Source organism: Musa acuminata, chromosome BXJ3-7 (genome assembly GCF_036884655.1).
Source record: "Musa acuminata AAA Group cultivar baxijiao chromosome BXJ3-7, Cavendish_Baxijiao_AAA, whole genome shotgun sequence".
Taxonomy (NCBI): Eukaryota; Viridiplantae; Streptophyta; class Magnoliopsida; order Zingiberales; family Musaceae; genus Musa; species Musa acuminata.
In genome coordinates this window covers 36,809,593-36,830,328 of record NC_088355.1, presented here as the reverse complement: position 1 = coordinate 36,830,328, position 20,736 = coordinate 36,809,593, and the positions used below count along the sequence as shown (strand labels likewise).

At 34.8% G+C, this 20,736-nt stretch overlaps 1 protein-coding gene across 1 annotated transcript; it reads left to right on the top strand.

Moving 5' to 3' along the window:
* The first annotated feature begins 453 nt into the window (after positions 1-453).
* On the top strand, positions 454-20,105 carry LOC135642392 (uncharacterized). The gene is made up of 14 exons (XM_065158518.1): positions 454-655; positions 761-912; positions 1,009-1,170; positions 3,192-3,322; positions 10,506-10,602; positions 10,701-10,993; positions 12,451-12,575; positions 13,725-13,768; positions 15,208-15,339; positions 15,993-16,070; positions 18,363-18,445; positions 18,589-18,711; positions 19,703-19,763; positions 19,834-20,105. The coding sequence occupies exons 1-14, from the start codon at positions 517-519 to the stop codon at positions 19,999-20,001; spliced, it is 1,788 nt and encodes a 595-aa protein (XP_065014590.1). The 5' UTR covers positions 454-516; the 3' UTR covers positions 20,002-20,105.
* Positions 20,106-20,736: the final 631 nt, after the last annotated feature.

The following is a 20,736-nucleotide window of genomic DNA, read 5'->3' as shown; positions in this document are numbered from 1 at the left end:
ATATAGTAAATATTTGCTATATTTACATTTATTCTTTTCAAAATATTTGCATATTTTGAGGTAGTAATTATAGATATTCTCAATAATTATAGATATTGAGAATATCTATAATTATTGTTATTGCTTGATTTTAGTTAGCTCATATCATCCCAAATCCATGCAAAATGAGAATACACATAATATAATTTCTATACTCTTTAATTATGTTTGCAAAGTAAAAAAGAAAAATTGATAATTTGAATCGTTATAACAAAAAAATCTGCTAATTTGAATAGTTAATGGATATGAAATTAGTACAGATTAAATTTCATATCTATTATCGCTTCATAATACCCGCAAAATACGGCGTAGCGTTTAGAACGTCCGTTATAATATTATAACGATTCGGCGACGAATATGTCGGTCTGCTATTCATTTATACGTTTCTTGGTCGAGGGGGTCATCGGACTCGGTCACGCCATTTTCCAACCGAAAGCAGCGCGGCGAAAACACCTCTCTCGCGCTCGCCAAGAAACCATGCGGGGGGGAGTGAGAGCGTCGGCCGCCATGATCTCAAGAGCGGCGACGAGGATTTCACGGCTCGCGAAGCCACCTGGCACCTCCTCTTCTTCCTCGTCCTCCCGCTTCTTCGATGCTGCCGCCGTTGATCCTTCGAGTGCGCACCTCTCCCTCTCGCTCACTCCCTTTCCCTAGGGTTCATCAACCTGCCCTGTGGTCGTTTCTTGATTTTGTTTTTGTTTGCTTTTATCTGGCAACGCAGGGCCGCGGTTCGACCACCGAACCCTTTCAAGAATTCGATTCCAGTCGTCGTCCGAACGGCCGCTCTATCAGTCTTCTTTTCTGCCGGCCATGTTCTTGATGGGCGCGTTCGGTGCCGGGGCGGTGCAAATATCTTACGCGGACGCCAGTGAGGTCTGTGCGTCTTTCTTGACATTTGCGAGGTCCTCTTCTTGGTTTCTTGGTTTCTTGGTTTCGAGCGTGTTTCTTGATGCCATGGTTCGGTGTTAGGAGGATTACAATCCCCACGCCGTGGAGGATTCCTGGTCCGGTTCTGGTGGGGCGGATAAAATCGTTCGTCAAGTAAAGCAGCGGTTGGAGGAGTTGCTGCGAACCAAAGGAATGCAGCGTGGATCATACCCGGGCTTTACCGTTTCTGCAAAGGGCAATAAGGTTCGTATTTGATGCTTTTATCCTTTGCTTTGGTTGGAGGAGTTGCTGCAAATCTGACCCTCCCCCACACCCTGTACATTCTCGTTCACTGGGTTTGCCCGTTCTATGCTTAGCTTTGGCGTCTGTAGCCACGAGACTTCTCATTTGTTAATTTGATTTTTGCATTGTTGTTGTTGCTTCTTTTATCGTCTTCTTTGACCTATGCGATTCTTTCCTGAAAATCTGTACTTTTGCTATGCTCGTTGTTCCGAATGCCACTAAAAGGAGTTCTGATCGCACAGATTGGCTGGAAATGATGAATTGTATTATCCTGTCATGCCAATAATCAAGAACCAGTATTTGCTGGATGTCATTTATTATGGACCTACTGAACATTGACTTCACCATTCAAATTTATACCACCTACTGAAGATTGACTTTACTATTAAAATTTATACTTATATGGGGCTAAGTAAATAGGAAATAGAGAAGGACAAGTAGATTGTTGAGAATGACTCGTGGGACTGAATAAATTGCACATTATTAATTTTTCCTTTTTTTGTTGCTTTATTGTTCTAGTAAAATGTATTTATTTTGTCTCCAGTTATCCTAATTATCTGAATTTTCTGGGTTCAATTGCATTATCATCTTTTCTATAAGCTTCAAGAACTTAAGGTACTTTGAATTTTGTCATGTAAAATCTCAAAAACATGCGTTAAAGCTTCTTGTCATTAGAAAAATTGTCATTCTAATTTTAAGTGGATCATAAAGCTTAAATAAGATTCAACCTATCAATGCTGGGTCATAAAAAACCTTTAATTGTTTGGCTGAAGCCAGCACTGGAATCTCTCTTTTGTGTCTAGAATTATAAATGCATAACTGATCTAAAAAATGTATGGGCTAATGTTACCAGTGAGGTAAATTTTTATTCAATATATAGCCAAGTTGAGTTCAGGCAGCTTTGCTATAGACCAATTGGCTATTAGGAATAAAATAAAAGGGTTTAAATTGAAAAACAATATGATTTTGCTGCAAAGAAAAAAAAAAATTTGTTGGGCTTGCCTCATGTCCTTAAGATAATCATCAACTAATTCACTGCAGCAGAGAGAAACAGCAGAAGTCATTTTTGTCAAGTGGTTATAGAAGAGAACGGAGATAGAACAAGTGTGAGAGAGTAACAACAGAGTTCCATGCTGTTGCATAAAGAAAAATAAGAAACATACTACCATTTAGTCAATCATCATACAGCATAAACTCAGCCATAATGTTCTTTTCACGAATTGTAAAGACAAGTCACACATAGACTCTTACACCTTCAACTTAAGAAAGAAATGTGTCAATCATATGAATGATGATGTACGACCTTTCATGGGTCACTCATTTGAGGAAGTCATGGGCCTATTATATCCTTTTTAAGAATTTTTCAACTGCTAAGTAAAATTTGTTTTTAGATTAGATATCAGCTAATTGATCCAGTTGGTCGACATTGTTCTTTAGACTTCTCAATAAGAGCTCTGCCTGCCAGCCAAGTGGAGCATAATAAGTTGATCTTAAGAACTTAAAAAGGAGATGAACCTGTAAACAGTGCTATCTAGCATAAAACTGATCCCACTTGCTCGCTATACCCTGCCTCGTCAAGCCTATAAGAAGGCGAAAACTAAACTCTAGACATGATTGAAATAGCTGATCTAAATGTGCACTTTGAGTTCCATCTTACTTGATAAACAAACTCTATGCTTCAGCTATAAAATAGTTGTTTCTACTCTCTTTTCTCTCGCACTTGTGCTAATGATCATCATGGTTGGTCACCACCTTCTTTGGATGCTATTGTATCTTTGGCAACTTGTATTTGTCTTCTCCATCTCTGTTGTGTTGTTTATAATTATATACTTGCTCTTGATTATCCATTTGTTTCATGTCGATCACCTTCATAATTTTGTAATTTCATAGAATGTATTTTTGTAAGTAAATTTGAATTACAATTTTGCTGTTTTTGACATCGTTCTCAAAAATCTAAAAAATGTTCACACCAAATATTGTAGGTTACAATCAAGTTCATAGTTCCTCCTGCATGTGAGATATCACACCTAATTGTAAATATTGTAAAGCACCTTGGTGAAACGGCTGAGCACTATGGTGGTGGCTCAGAAATGTTATTACGAGCTTGGGACAGGTTTGCTGAAGCAATAATCAGAGTTTTTTATATTGTGAGCTTCATTTTAATATTACAGTTCTTCCCTGTTGGTTTTGAAGAATATATTTTCAAAAGTTGTATATAATCTACATGCAAGAAAGGGTTTCCTATGTACATAATATACTTGTACATGTTGGTTCAGAAATCTGAACACTTAGTTTCTTAGCAGAAAAAGGATAAAATTTTTAAGCATTTTAATTGAATTTAGGTTCAGAAATGTCCTAGACATGAAAAACGTATTTAATTGCAAAGTCCAACATGGCAGTCATTTAACAACATTTATGTCATAGACAGAAGGTGACATGACGCTATGATCATGAAGTCTTAGGATCTATGTTACTCAAGAAGGGATATGAATTTTGTTGTATTAAAAATTTTAAACTAATCAATGAATGCCTGGTTAATTAAAACTCAAATATATTATAACAAGCAACAACACACAAGGTTGGCCTTCATGTGTGCAGTGAATGAACAATTAAGTTAATAGTACACAAATTTGAAGACAATGAGTGGAGTATAAGTAATGAGGGAGAGGAGTAGAAATAGAATAAGATGCACAAATGATGTATTTTGGCCAAAACACAACTTACATCTTCTCTTCAGATAGTTCTTTTGAGGCCACCAATTATCCACTAATTCACCTACTTGGGGGAAAAGTTTGACTGCCTAAAGTTAAACCCTCAGTGAATAGTTTGTGGGCTTGAGAGATAGAACTATACGAGCAACGCCTTTTTAAAAAATCCACAGGCTAACCTTTTTTAAGTAGACTATTATAATGGTGGCCGGAGACTGATTGGACTTGCATCTTGTTTCTTTTGCCGTGACCTATCATAGCTTGGTATTTTTGGTCTGCTTTTTTGTCCATGTTGATCATATGTTAGATACACATTCTTGCCTAGTCACCATGCTTATGCACCTGCTTGGCCCAAATACTATTTCACCAAGTAAAAGCATTAGAGGAACAGGATCTTCATGTATGAATTAATTACCCCAGAAACTTCTGTATCAATGTATGTCTTGACCCGGAATCTTGGACCACATACCTCTGCATTATTGACTCCAGCAACTAAGAAACACTTTCACATTGTTTCATACAAGTGATCATGTATGTATTGTCTACTTAAAGTACTATATATATATTATATAATATATAAGGCTAGGCTGAACTGAAAAGCGAGGAACACCATTTAACCTGAGTTGTTAAGTAATGTCCTTATGCTGCACCTCTTAAGCTTCTCTTCTCTTCTTCTTTTCTTCCTCCCCACCACCACCACCTCCTCCGCCTCTTATGGTTCTTGGTAGTTGGTACCATGATATATATCTAATTGGACAAATCTACTCTTAGATACAAGCTATCTAAATCTTTTATCAGTCATTACCAGTTAGGCATATAATATTTCTAATTGAATGAGTAAAGGAAGAACATTGGATTAGATAGTGAGTTCTTAAGGTTGTTAACCAAGTAAAGCATCAAGAGTTGGACACCTTAGAGCTTATACAAAGTACAAATCATGGTTTGTGGTGCTGTGATGACCAGGCGTGTTGGTCCTTGGGTCAAATTGATATTTAGAGCTTATACTTTTATATGGATAAATCCAAAAAGGGCTGAAAAATACATCAAAATTTGGAAAAAAAAAACCATAGTTTAGGTTTTTTATGCTAATTCAATTTATTGGTATTGAAATTAAATTTGGTACTTAAACATGCAATAAGAAGACTTTATCCAATAAGCTTGTATATCATGTAAATACATGTTATGCTAATAACATGACATGATAAAGCTAAATTTCATTAGGAGACAAATTGCAGACTTTGGGTTCAAAGTCCCTCTTTTATCCAAATCAAGAGGTTTATGTTTACTAATTGTCAATTAGAGATTAAACAAGTTTAATAAGAATGAGAAAGAAAGCAAGGATGAGAGTGAGTTGGAGTGCGTGGAAGAGTGGGGGGGGGGAGGGGGGGTGAGAGGGGAAGATGTAGGTGCTTTCATAAGACTAAAACAATCCCATTGGTCAATCTGACCATTGGAGGGTTGTGTTAATCTGATTGTTAAATTTCAACAGTATCGGTTGATATATGAGGAATACACGTTATGTTTCTTCCATTTTGGGTTGGTTCGCGTCTAGGCTAGCTCTTGAACTGGTATGTATTGCCTCTTTCCTAATGTGTTGGGTGATATGACAGTCCATGGTATAAACCTCTATAAAAGATATCCAATCGGATTCCATTTATTGGTGTTGAAATTAAATACATCAAAATTTGGAAAAAAAAAACCATAGTTTAGGTTTTTTATGCTAATTCAATTTATTGGTATTGAAATTAAATTTGGTACTTAGACATGCATTAATAAGACTTTATCCAATAAGCTTGTATATCATGTAAAAACATGGTCAATCTAAGCTAATTCTTCGTAATTGAGTCTTAGTTAATCATTAGTCAGTAATCAATCTTGAGTTACCAATATTCTTTATGCTAATAACATGACATGATAAAGCTAAATTTCATTAGAAGACAAATTGCAGACTTTGGGTTCAAGTCCCTCTTTTATCCAAATCAAGAGGTTGATGTTCACTAATTGTCAATTAGAGATTAAACAAGTTTAATAAGAATGAGAAAGAAAGCAAGGATGAGAGTGAGTTGGAGTGCGTGGAAGAGTGGGGGGGGGGGGGGAGGGGGGGTGAGAGGGGAAGATGTAGGTGCTTTCATAAGACTAAAACAATCCCATTGGTCAATCTGACCATTGGAGGGTTGTGTTAATCTGATTGTTAAATTTCAACAGTATCGGTTGATATATGAGGAATACACGTTATGTTTCTTCCATTTTGGGTTGGTTCGCGTCTAGGCTAGCTCTTGAACTGGTATGTATTGCCTCTTTCCTAATGTGTTGGGTGATATGACAGTCCATGGTATAAACCTCTATAAAAGATATCCAATCGGATTCCATTTATTGGTATTGAAATTAAATACATCAAAATTTGGAAAAAAAAACCATAGTTTAGGTTTTTTATGCTAATTCAATTTATTGGTATTGAAATTAAATTTGGTACTTAGACATGCATTAATAAGACTTTATCCAATAAGCTTGTATATCATGTAAAAACATGGTCAATCTAAGCTAATTTTTCGTAATTGAGTCTTAGTTAATCATTAGTCAGTAATCAATCTTGAGTTACCAATATTCTTTATGCTAATAACATGACATGATAAAGCTAAATTTCATTAGAAGACAAATTGCAGACTTTGGGTTCAAGTCCCTCTTTTATCCAAATCAAGAGGTTGATGTTCACTAATTGTCAATTAGAGATTAAACAAGTTTAATAAGAATGAGAAAGAAAGCAAGGATGAGAGTGAGTTGGAGTGCGTGGAAGAGTGGGGGGGGGGAGGGGGGGTGAGAGGGGAAGATGTAGGTGCTTTCATAAGACTAAAACAATCCCATTGGTCAATCTGACCATTGGAGGGTTGTGTTAATCTGATTGTTAAATTTCAACAGTATCGGTTGATATATGAGGAATACACGTTATGTTTCTTCCATTTTGGGTTGGTTCGCGTCTAGGCTAGCTCTTGAACTGGTATGTATTGCCTCTTTCCTAATGTGTTGGGTGATATGACAGTCCATGGTATAAACCTCTATAAAAGATATCCAATCGGATTCCATTTATTGGTGTTGAAATTAAATACATCAAAATTTGGAAAAAAAAAACCATAGTTTAGGTTTTTTATGCTAATTCAATTTATTGGTATTGAAATTAAATTTGGTACTTAGACATGCATTAATAAGACTTTATCCAATAAGCTTGTATATCATGTAAAAACATGGTCAATCTAAGCTAATTCTTCGTAATTGAGTCTTAGTTAATCATTAGTCAGTAATCAATCTTGAGTTACCAATATTCTTTATGCTAATAACATGACATGATAAAGCTAAATTTCATTAGAAGACAAATTGCAGACTTTGGGTTCAAGTCCCTCCTTTATCCAAATCAAGAGGTTGATGTTCACTAATTGTCAATTAGAGATTAAACAAGTTTAATAAGAATGAGAAAGAAAGCAAGGATGAGAGTGAGTTGGAGTGCGTGGAAGAGTGGGGGGGGGGAGGGGGGGTGAGAGGGGAAGATGTAGGTGCTTTCATAAGACTAAAACAATCCCATTGGTCAATCTGACCATTGGAGGGTTGTGTTAATCTGATTGTTAAATTTCAACAGTATCGGTTGATATATGAGGAATACACGTTATGTTTCTTTCATTTTGGGTTGGTTCGCGTCTAGGCTAGCTCTTGAACTGGTATGTATTGCCTCTTTCCTAATGTGTTGGGTGATATGACAGTCCATGGTATAAACCTCTATAAAAGATATCCAATTGGATTCCCAAAGGGCCAATTTTGAAGTATGTTGTTAATGATTCAATAAACATCGTGGACTTGAATTTTAAAACTGCTTGAACTTTGGTTTTCTATCAATGATTCAATAATCAAAGATGCAACTGACTACAAGCGCCCAAATTTGTGTAAATTACAAGCCATATATGCGTTTAGATGTGGGCCATAACTTTAGCACTCTAGTGACTCCCTAACAGCCTTTAAGTTTACTTGTATATTTTTCAAATATATAACTACATAAACCATAATATATTCTATATGTTATGTTCTAAATTGGCACCATCATATTGGAACTAGCAGTTACTGTGAAATATGATCGGTAATGAATTTGATGCTTGTAATATTTACATGTATAACTCTCTTGAAGACTTGAAGTTGATTTAAATTTGAACTTATATGTGTCTGAATCTAATACATGTCCATATATATTTCAAACAAATATAGCTTATGAATTTAGTATCCGCTTTATAGTCATATCTGAATTTACATCATCTGTTGGTTGCAGAAATAGTTTTCCAATATTTGGTTGATTCTCACTCTTAAAAATGCTTCCTCAGTTTTTTAGTTTCTTTATAATGCTTATTAGTGATAAAAAAAATAATATTTTAGTTAATTCTATTGAATCATCATGCTTTATTTTGTTATGTTCCTTATCTTAATTGATAAATATCCTAACACATCCCTAACAGCGTTCAAGGGCCATAACTTTGGTAAATATTATATTTTAGTAATTAATTAAATTTTAAAAAATAAATATTATTTCTTTATAAAAAAACTAAGTGGGTAGGGAAAAAAAAACCAAAGAGATTGATAGTACTTAATTTAAAATTGAAAAGTTAAACACAGAAATGGTATAGAATTATTGTTGATAAGGATCCTAAGAACAATGTTATATATGTACAATGATTTGGAGATAAAATTATAGTTTTAAAATTGGTCAAAGGACAATATGTTTTGAATTTCATTAGTGTTTATGCTCCTCAAAATGGGTTACCAAAAGAGAATATTTGAAAAGCTTAGATGATATCATTCAAGGAATACCTATAATCGAAAAACTTTAATTTTTCATGTTCATATAGGGAAAACATATGGTGAATATAAACAACCACATGGGGGGTTTTGATTATGGGGAGAGAAATGAAGATAATGGTATGATTTTGGATTTTGCAATTTCGTATGATCTTATAATTGTATTACTCACTTTAATAAGAGGGATAAACGTTTAGATATTATAAGAGTGGTCTCAACTGTAGTTAATCTTTTTTTTTTCTCACTAGAAAGGTAAATAAAATTATATGTAAGAAATGTAAAGTTATACCTAATGAAAGTTTGATGAATCAACATATGTTGACCGTATTAGTTATTTGTTATAGAAAGTGAAAGAATAAAAAGATACTAAAACAATTTATTAGGACTAGATGGTGAAATTTTAAAAATGATATAGTTAAGATTTTTAAGAAGAGGATGAAAAGGGTGGTGACTTTGAACTTGTATGGGGATAATATTAATAGTATTTAGAGTCTTAGACTATGATGATTAATAAGATTAGAAGCTTGACAAAGAACCTTAATGAGACTAAAGGTAGAGGTGTTGCTTTAAGAGAGAGTTGTGGTGGTGGAAGGAAGTTCAAAAAGCATTTGTTACTAAAAGATCATGTTTAAGTCTTATATTAAGAATCCACTTTAAGTCTCTCCCTTTCCACATTGATAATGGATGAGCTTACTGGTCATTTACAAGATAGAAGTCTCCGGTGTATGCTATTTGCTGATAATATTATCTTAGTTGATGAGAGTCTAAATGGAATTAATTATAAAATTGAGTTATGGAAGCAATTTTTAAAAACTAAAGGTTTTAGATTAAGTAGGACTAAAATTGAATATATGAGAATCATGAGATATAATCTTAGTAATACTAAGAATGAATAGGAGACTGCAGTTAAATTGGATGGATAAGATATTCCTTTAAATAAAAACTTCAAGTATTTTGGATCAATGATTCAACAAAATGAAAAGATTGATGAAGATATTGTTTATCGAGTAAAAACAAGATAGTTAAAATGATTATGGGTGATAGAAGTCTTGTGTGATCACCGGATACTTTTGAGATTAAAAGAAAAATTTTATAAGATAGTTGCGAGGCCAACAATGCTTTATAGTTTGAGTGTTGGATAGTTAAAAAACAACATATATAAAAAGTTTGCGTTACTAAGATGAGAATGTGAAATGGATGCATGGAGTTACTAAGAAAGATAGGAAAAAGAATATTTTTATTCGTGAACAACTAGGTTTTACTTTAATAGAGAATAAGATGAGAGAGAATGATTTAAGATGGTATGAACATGTGCTTAGGAGATCTATAAATACGGTAGTTAGAAGAATCAAAATAATTAATCTTAGTGGTAAGAGGAGAGACAGAGGAAGACCTAAAAAGACTTTAATAGGAACTATAAATAAAGATTTAAATACACTAAATTTAACTAAACATATGATTTTTTAAGATCTCAATAATGACAAAAGATCCATGTAGTCGATCTCAAACAATTGAGACTTAAGGTTTTGTTGTTGTTGTTGTATTATATTTATTCTCTGGCATACATGGAAATATTATGGCCTATTATTAACTTCCAAATTATTCAAGTATTGGTGGTCTTCTCATACTTTCTACTCTTTTGTTTTCTTATAATCATATGAAGAGTGGCTTGGTCATCTGGTGAACCATGTTGCCTACAACTTTTGTTAAATCTCATTTGTTACCTTAAGTGCTTTCTTTATAGAATTACTATTGCAGTGCAGCTGCGTGGCAAATAACTCTTAGTTCTTCAGAAAAGGAGGAGGGTGATCTCTGCATCATGTTATTCAAGACTCTACTAGATTCTGAATATTGTGTCAGTAGCTTTTGATCTTGGCCTCTATTTATGTGTTTGCATGCCTGTAATAATTATTACTCTGTCTCTGAAGTTCCTGTTTAACTTTTGCTTATTAGGAGATCGAGTTTATTAAACAAGGCAGTTACAGTTTCAAAGAGCTTGAAGCTGTGGTTAGTGCATTAAAGTTAGCTGGCGAGAGGAGTAATATTAAAAAATCATCAGGAAGGAACCCAAATGTATTCAAGAGAAATGATAATTATGATTCCAAACAGCTGGCTTCCATTGAAAAATCAGTGTCTGCTCTAGAGGGCATGGGTGTGAGAGTATATGGACTTGATGAGACTTCTAGCTTTCCCTGGGATGGTACAATATCCTGGGAAAACATTGCAGGATATGATGAGCAAAAACGGTAACTGTACTATGAATTACATATACAGGTTTATCTCAAATGGCAGTTTAATCTTTAACTAGGAATTCATTTGCCAATGTTACTTATCTTGCAAGATACATAATCCAACTTCTCTTGCTATGGTACTTTCCCTAGCTGTCCCAGGGCAGGGATTTAAAATAATCAACTATGTGCTATAACAAATTATGTGATTTAAAATAATTCAGATGGTTGAAGTTACGTGATCTTATTGGTGATCCTGGCCTGATTAGAAATAATGAGTTCCTACTCCATTTTTCTGAATTTTTACCTGGCTATAGTCTAAACATAATATATGCTGTTTTATTTTGGTCCGTAGCAAGTAGTTTTGATTGTTAGTTCCAACATACATACCGTTCATCTTGAGTTCACTTAGTTGTTTTAAACCTATTTTGGATATTTTTATCAACTACCCTTAGGAGATTCCATCTCTTTTGTTCTCAGGATGTTTTAAAGCTGTGCATTTGCATTGTGAAGTTATCATGAATGTAAATATTCCTCTTGGTATTGCCTCGTGTTTATCTGATTCAAATTTGAAAATTATTGTTTGTATACTCTAATTTACAATTGTCTTATAGATGATGTTTTTGTTGGACATAGATCTTTGTTCATCTTGACCCAGTGTCCTTCTTGTTGAATAATCTGGTAACTGGCTTTAGGCCAGGCCTTCTTGACCCAACATACAAAGACGAGCTAGTATTTTGGTGGCTTTTGTGTTCTTTAAGATTTGTTGGTTCACAGTCAGAGGCCTTTAAAAATTTGAAAGATGTAAGGCTGTTAACTCAGGTGATTTATGTGGCGCCTTCTCATCCATGAAAGTTTTAAAAATTGAGTTGTTTCTGTCTGGCAAATATCTGTCAATAATATCATAGATCCACAGCCAATAATATCTGACAAACAGAACTCTCATATTGACAAATATCAGTCAATAACATACACATGACAACTTTACCAAAAAAAGGAAAATAGAATAACATTTTCTCTGTGATGTGGGCCTGGTCTAGGCTCTTCTGTCCATCTCTCATGGCAATCTTTAGTGATCGGTTGCTTCGTTGGTGACTCTCAGGCATCCTTCCCCTACCTTCAGGTTGCACTTTGCCCCCTTTGTTCCTCGTCCCTAGTTTTGATGTCTCTACTATTATCACATTTCCTAATCTGGGCAGTACAATAAGAACTTTTAGTGAAACATTTGAAATTAAAAGCCTTGTTTATCTTACCTTGTTTGGCAGTTTAGTGATTTATTATATAAATCCATAAAACTGTTACTAGTTGCTATTAAGTATCATTTTAGAGCAGTTTTCTATCACCTGCAATTTAGAGGCAAAAGTAATTTATAGTAAGCATGTGAATAATTGTGATATGGGTTTCTCATTATCTTGGCAATGTTCTTAACATACATGTTAGATGTATCTCAATATGAATATGATTGGACTTTGTAGGGAAATAGAGGATACTATACTGTTGGCATTGCAAAGCCCTGAAATATATGATGAAATTGCTCGTGGAACCCGTTGTAAATTTGAAACAAATCGCCCAAGAGCTGTGCTTTTTGAAGGCCCACCAGGTTAGTTGCTAGATCCATCGTATATGTGTGTTACACAATCCACTTACATAATTCATGTTAATGGTGACCATGAGTCGATATCTGGTTGAATTCTTTTTGAATTGATTGGCTTCATATTTATGGATACATGTAAGTATATTGTATTTGACTCTCAATTTCCATCATAATGATCCTGCAATTTTTTTTAAAGCATTGATCTTTTTTGAGTTGGGAGCAAGTTCTGCATAAGTGTTAATCATGTAAAGGATCAAAGTCTTTGCTGTTGTGGAATTTGAGTATGCTTAATTATATGTATTGCATATTGATTGTATCAAGAACATGGAAGTATCAGCCTATCAGGAATTGGTTTTAATGTGTAATGAAAAGTTTGTGTTACTTATTCTGTACATGATTTCGTGTGCATATTGATTATATCAACCAACATAGATGTGTCATGAGTAGGGAACACAATTTCGTATTGATTGGTCTATGCTGATCGGTGTTTATGGGGCCAGATTTGTATCGTTACACAGACCTGATGCGTTTTGAGTGGTTCAATCTGATTTGATTAAAGAAATATTTTAGTATGAACTTTACAAACCCCCAAATGTTTTAGGTCTCGCCTAACTATCCCTGTTTGCGTTTGTCTGACCATTGTTGTTTGCTGCCTATCACTTGCTGTGTGATGCTTGCCTCCTTTTAGGTACCCCTCTGCGTCTTTACTGTCTTCTTGCTTCATTCGCTTCTTTCTTGTGTGTAATGCGGAGGATGTGTGAAGCTCAAATAGCCACTACACTCATGCTAAGAGAAGACTATGTATAAGGGTTGATGACAATTTATATGTTTGAGATAGATTTGTTTATTTCATGGAGAAGTAATCTTATGATTTAAATTTTATATTCTTCTTATTGCCCATAGCTTTATGTTACATTTATTCATTTCTTTATGGTATTTAACTATTTATTGGAAAACCACTTACACTTTGGTCTTTTCATCCTTTTATTTTATCTGATGACTATTGTAACTGGTGAAGATCCATCATGAACACATTCTTTCGCACTCGAAAAAGGATATTTCAAATATACCTCTGATTATTGTTTCTAACACTTGGTGAGTTGTCCATTTATCACTATTCTAACAATATGTTTGGTATATTATTTTGAATACCAGGAACTGGGAAAACTTCTTCTGCTCGAGTAATCGCTCAACAAGCAGTATGCCATCTATTTCTGTTTTAGCCATCTGCTCTTTTTCCAGAGTATTGCCCATTCAATATTCATTTTGTATTTCTTGTTAATGGTGATCTTTTTGACTTCTTAACATATTGGTTTCTGCATAAACATTTTTTTAATGTAAAAACCCTAAATTGGATTCTGTCGGCATTAAAAGGATTTTGAATGAGTTTTAACTGACCCCCAAAGTTTATAACATAAGATGTTTAAGTCCTTACCTAGTGTTGTGTTTTGACTTTCTAATTTAATTAGCAACCAAGAGACTTCTTCATTATCCTAGAATAGAATGCTTCAAAAGTTTAGGGCCTTGGTCTTAATTGGGTTCACAGGATGGCCCCAACATCTAAACTAAGCCTGGAGATAATTGATCTTAGTCAAGATGTATTAGCTCCCTACTCACTCCTGCCTAAGGAGAGTACTGGTCCTATTCGAGTTAGAAATATATTTGTATTTTTATTGTTTTGAGAGATGAGTTTGGAAGCCCTCTTTATGTTGATTTTTAGTCGAGCTAGTATACAAAAGCTGAATATGGTTGTAGACTAGTGTCTTGTATTCTGAAAATTTTGAAGTCTTATTTGAGAAAAAGAAAATCCAGATATGGGATAAAGATTCTTTATGAGTCTAGGATGTCTAATTTGTACTTTGAACCGCCTCCATTAGAAGTTTCTAGTCATTGAGATGTTCGTTCTCAGAATTATATGGTCGGCTATAACCCTATGATTCTCCAAGAAATGTACCCTGATTTTAGTTAGTGATTTGAGGCAAGAGGGTGCACAGAAAGTATAATAATTTAGTAGCTTAGTTAATAGTAGAAAGATCTCTCTCATTGGTTTTAGTCAAGTATAATATGTATGTAAGCTCAGAAGTAATATATATGGAGGGAAAATGATTATTCTTCATGTAGGTAAGTTTACGTACCATAATCTTGAAGTTTGAATCATAAAAAAATCCATATTAGTACAATGATCTCTGTTGGCCCTTTTTGGTGTAGCCAACATTGGAAATGTTAATTTGGAGATATTTTAGGATTTTTATGATTAGTTATAGACCTTCAATCATCTAAAATATTCTGGTTACTCTATGGATGGATGTTGCCTTGCAGCAAAAGAACAGATTTCTGGGATTATGTACTTGAAAAGGATCTGAATGAAGACTAACAATATGTAATCCAGATTGGGGTGTTATTTTCATCTCGGTTGCAAACAAGCAAAACACAGTCTACTTCATAGTTATGTAACCGAGAGAAATTGCTGAGTATAACCAAATTGGTTTCTGTGTAATATCTACTTTAGCAGAACATTTCTGTAATTTAGAGAAAATTGTTAAATATATGTTGAAGAGCTATAAATCTGCATTATTCAAGCCATCTATTTGTGATTCCTACTCTTTTGATTTCTGATCGTTTTTTGTTGCTTTTGCAGGGCATTCCCTTGCTATATGTGCCGCTAGAAGTTATAATGTCAAAATACTATGGTGAAAGTGAGCGTTTATTAGGGAATGTGTTTTCTCTTGCTAATGAACTTCCAAGTGGAGCAATAATCTTTCTTGATGAGGTACATATCTTCATTTCTTTCACATTGAATCCTAGTTTTATAAGTTACTTAAAATGCCAGCATTTTGTCTTCGTCCTTCAAATGACTATGATGTTACTGGATACTTTTCAGAAAGTAGAAAATACTTCTTCGTAGTAAATTGTATAGTCATAGTGTCTAACTTCAGATAGCAAAAAGACAATCTCGTAGTTACACCTACAAGTAGTTATATTTTCAGATTTACCCCATTAGAAGTAAGCATTGCATATGATACCCATTCAAAAATTAAAAAGAATAAAAATATGATTTATTTTTGGCTATATATGTATGTTAAGATTTCTTACATAGATTTTTTTCGTTAATGCACAAAAGAATTTTTAAGTACTTCTTGAAAGAGTGTCTATGACATTTATCAAATTCTAGTGGGATGTTTGTATATCTTTAATTTTCTGTGGCTAAAATTAAAATTCAATGGATATAGGATACAAATGAATATACCATTGCAATTAATAATTCCACTGGGATTAGACATGCTGGGTGCACAACTTATTATGAAATTACATTGAGGAAAAAGGCCATTCAGTTATGAAATAGCATGCAGGTGATTAGACATGCAGGGTTGCAGTGTATGCTGTTGTACATCTTAATTTAACAGTATACCCCTGTTCATGTAGGTTGATTCTTTTGCTGTTGCTCGAGATAGTGAGATGCACGAAGCTACCCGTAGGATTTTGTCAGTGATATTGCGTCAGGTTGGTTTTTGTGTATTGATTTACCATTTGCTTTGTCATTCAGAAGAGCCAGGCAGGAGCTTCTTTTTTAGCCCCTTTTCGGTGTCTTTGTGTTGATTGCTTTCTATTAACCAGCCTTGATAATCATTATCCATGTTTAATTGTAGTTCTGACTAGGATGAATAAATCAAAAATGCTATTCTAGTAGAATAATTTGTGTAAATAGACACATGGTTGAAGTATATAAAAATATGAAAAATGAAGTATTAGGTGTCCTTAAAAATTTGATGCTCGTATATGTCCTGAAAAATAATTAATTTCTTTTGTTTTCTGTAATGGTTAACAAGCTTCATCAGCTAAATTTGATGCTTGGTCAGAAAAAAAATATTTTTTCCAAATGAACCATTATTATGTCATCACCAATAAGTGACATCAGTTAAACAAGTGCATGCCATGCTGGTGATCAGTAATGATGTCTAGCTGATTAAGTTGGAAAACTGCTGGACCTTGGATTAGATTGTGTTGATCTAGTTATGATGATTCATAGTTCATATGACGTAGTTATACAAGGGGACTTTAGTGAGAAATTTCATCTTCATAGTTATGTAGTGCAAGTTCTTTTTCTGTCTCTCAATGTTACATTGTACTTGCTGTGTGGCAAAATCCTACAGTGGTAGATGAGATACCATGCACACCATATTTTTAATCATGAAAATCATGCATCATCAACAGCTTTGGTTTGCGTCCCAATGTTGATAGATCGATTGTCACAGGATTATTATATTTATTTTTTTGTGTTGATCTCAACTCTAGCATGTTAATTGGTTGCCTTCCTACCATACCAGTTGACACTGTATGCTAGATCAGAGGCACTTAATTCTTTTCATTAAAATATAAAATATAAAGCAGTCTATTAAGCAACAATTTGTAAGGCTTGTTCCGAAGCAATGTAAGATTGAAATGAAGCCTTTGCAGCACCAGCATCTGCCCTCTTCTTCACCTACTGTTTCTTGTCTGTGAGATACAATGGAGAAGTAATACTATGATAGGGCCCATGACTTTAGTCAGTGGGACCCTCTAGGAATTTGCAGATGATTGGTGTACCTTTGTTGCTATTAGTTCATGTACTAACTTTTCTTGTGACAGCTTTGTTTGGCCATATGGTTTTTCTTGAAGAGTATACCTAAGCATCTAGCTGTGTTGATTAGTAATTTTGGTTTCCCTTCCATCTTATGCTGGCGAAAGATTTTGTGAGTGACATGTCTTTTTATGAAGTTGCTTGAATTCAAGTTTCTTTGTAAAGATACCTAAATATTACTTTTGACTCTTATGGAGATTCTACTGTTCTTTTCATTATTGATTTATGGAAGATCTTCACTTGTTGTTATCTCTTTTACTATAATTTCTTACTTTTTATCTTTAGTCTCTCTTTTTTGGGTTAAAACAAGTTTACTAAACAGATTAGCATGAATTCAATAAATATGTCTGTATAGTGATCTAGAGACTACTTGCTTAATATGTATGTGTACTTGCCCGTCTTCTTTTGTCTCCTTGCTGAATTAGAAACTCAAATATGTATATTTACATAGATGGTCATGTGCATACACTTGTTTAATGGTGGTGGAGTGTTCAAATTCTGATTTCTGCTTATCCTGGCTTGGTTTTTGTACCTTTTTTCCACAACTTTCATGGAAACAAACTCTTTGATTGTAGGGGATATGGATGTGATCTTAGATACTGGACTGCTTCTCCTCGGTAGAAGTAATTATCTAACAATCAGTTCTGTGAGGTCTTGGATTACTTATGGTTGATTGAAAATACAGATACCTTGATTTCTTGTTGTTCTTGAGCGTAGGTCCCTGGTTGAAAATTTTCGCTGGTGTGTCTACATCTGTTAATTGTGTTAATGCCATTTGATACTATTAGTTGGATGTGGTATTGTATGTTTGGACAATTTCTACCACTGTTGAATTCTCTTTAAGGCATAATTACTTGGTGACTGATGGGAAAAAATATAGAAAATGAAGTATCAATGTAATGGTGTAAAAGTTATGAAAGAAATCTTTGTCAGTAGTGTCATTACAATACTCATGTAAGAAATCTTGTCAGTTTCTTGTTCCAATCAAGCAACAATGGTCATGATAATTCTGGCTAAAGATTATCATACTGTTTAAATGTCTTTTGGTCCCAGTGGCCAATTGTTTTTAAACTTTATTTAAAAATTATTTAGTTATCGTACTACTATTCTACAGATGTATATTGATGTTATTAAAGCAGTTGATGCATATTATTATTATTATTTGTTTTTTTCAGATTGATGGTTTTGAGCAGGAAAAGCAAGTAGTAGTTATAGCTGCAACAAATAGAAAACAAGACCTTGATCCTGCTCTCATTAGGTAATAGAATTTGGAAATTTTTGTATTTTTAGTTCAGTTATATTTTTAATCTTTCTGAATTTTTTTCTTGGTAGAAGTTTGATTAAAATAGTAATTAACAGTATGATGAGTTCTGATTCTTAATTTGCCATCTTTTCTTTCAGCCGCTTTGATTCATTGATTTCGTTTTCCCTACCCGATCAAAAAACTCGTGAAGAGATAGGTGCTCAGTATGCAAAGCATCTACTGAAGGCTGAGCTAGTTTTGTTAGCCTCGGCTACCGAAGGGTAATGTGAAAAATTAACTTTTTTTTTTAATTTTTTAAACTCAATATCTTACTATGATCATCTATTAGGATTGTCAAAATGAATTTTGACCTCTGCTTTAATCGGTCTTCTTAGGCACTGTAAGCTGTTTAATGAGGCAATTTTTCATAGTAAACCCAAGAAGATTTTGGTCGAGTACCTGTTGGTAGTAAAATTTGTGTATGGACATCTTCCAAGGGAGTTGGAAGGTTGAAATATTAGAATGTTGGATAATGATGTCGAGATATCATAGATGAATTTGTGACCTAATTTCTGTTTCATAAGTTTGGAAGACGTTAGGTAGCTTCTGAAATCCCAAGATGTTCAGAACTTCAGATAGCGTAAAATCAATTAGGTTTTCAAAATTAGGGGATAATTTTCTGATGGATAACTGTATGCAAACATCTTACAAAGAGTACGACACCTTGGACTAAAGAGGAACTGTGGTATGAATCTGGTGAACTAGGTCAATACAGGTGGACATCTCTTTGTGATACATCTAGTCCCATACCTACACACTCTTGTAGTAGGATCACTGGATTTATGCAGTATTGTCAAGAGGTGTAGGGCTTTCCTAGGCATTCGAGTGAGGCAAGGCAAGCACTGAGCACCTCTCAACGAACCTAGACCAGGTGTCGTCTGGGCAGGTGCCCAAAGTCAGGATTTGGGCAGCTCAGGTGCTCACTTGGTCCAACTCATCTGGTCACTGGCCCATTCCACTTGAATCGAGCTTAGATCTAGCTAGATTGAGAGAATTGGTTTGGTCAAGCCTATCAGAGTTGATGAATTGTTTCGAAGTTAACAGGTCTCCCCGTCTTCTGTTGTTATGAAGAGGGGAGAGCTTATGAAATGCACTCTTCAATTGTTCTTAAGATCAACATTTGTCCTCTTCTGGGTGTTGCTTTTGCTTATAACCTCCAATATAATGTTAATCTTATTCAGCTAAGCTTTATGTTTCCCTTTTAATGGGTAGGATGTCTGGAAGAGATATCAGGGATGTCTGTCAACAAGCAGAACGGCATTGGGCATCAAAGGTACATCTCTAATCAGGATACTTGTCTTTGCTGTCGTTCAAGACTTGGTGTAAATTAATGTTTGTGGCAGCGGATAAGAGGCCAAGCACCAAAAGATGCTGAAGGGAGCGGGAAACTTCCTCCTATCGACGAGTATATTCGGTCTGCCGAGCAGCGGCGTGAAGCTGTGTTAGCGACCACAATGGGAGGAGGGAGTAATAGCTCTAGCTTTGGATGGAAGCCCTTCGCACTAGCATGAGAAGTTGTGATTTATAAGTCGATGAAGTGTGAGCAAGATTTTCCCTGAAGAGTGTCAATACATGTTTATCTTTCATAAAAATGAACTGAATCATATTTTTTTTATCTTTCATCTTACAATCATTGGGAGGTATCTTTTCATAAGCTATGCTTTTTTTATTTATTGGGAGGTGTTGGCGACTTGAGGTTCGAATTTTCAATCAATGGAAAAGGGACTTCATGGAGCTTCTTCTGGTGTAGCAAGAGAGTACCTACCCAAAGGGTTGCTGCAACATCATCCTCTAATGGACTGCTGCTATGTCTAACAAGTATAGACGTATAGCGGTCCGTTCCAAAATAAAGACTTAATCATTAGATTCATCCTCTAATTGGATCTGTGATTAACCATCACAAAGAAATAATAGGCCAATAAAAACTTATCATTGGGTAACTTTCAAAGAAATAATAGACCAATAAAAACTCAAAGTCCGGGGTTTCTCAAAATTACCTCGTTTACCCGTCTCCTCCTGCGGGGCCATCGCTGCCGCCCTCAATCACGAGGCAGGTCGGGGGCGGCGACTAGGCAAACCGAGTAGGAAAGTTTGTATCCTCGCCATTTTAACCCCTTTCTGAACCTCACCACCGACTAAAATAAACAAGCGCTGCTTTCTCTACTTGGTGAGATCGCACTCCGCCTTCAGCCTTCGTGATGTCTAGGTGAACACGCGGTCCCACAAGATGACCCCATCTTTGGATC

What these genes read in the sequence shown, in the direction of transcription:
- LOC135642392 (XM_065158518.1), top strand. Translation starts at nt 517, where the DNA reads ATGCGGGGGGGAGTGAGAGCGTCGGCCGCCATGATCTCAAGAGCGGCG. An exon ending in TGCCGCCGTTGATCCTTCGA is followed by an intron (nt 656 to 760) that starts GTGCGCACCTCT and finishes CTGGCAACGCAG; the next exon opens with GGCCGCGGTTCGACCACCGA. An exon ending in GAGTAATCGCTCAACAAGCA is followed by an intron (nt 13,769 to 15,207) that starts GTATGCCATCTA and finishes TTGCTTTTGCAG; the next exon opens with GGCATTCCCTTGCTATATGT.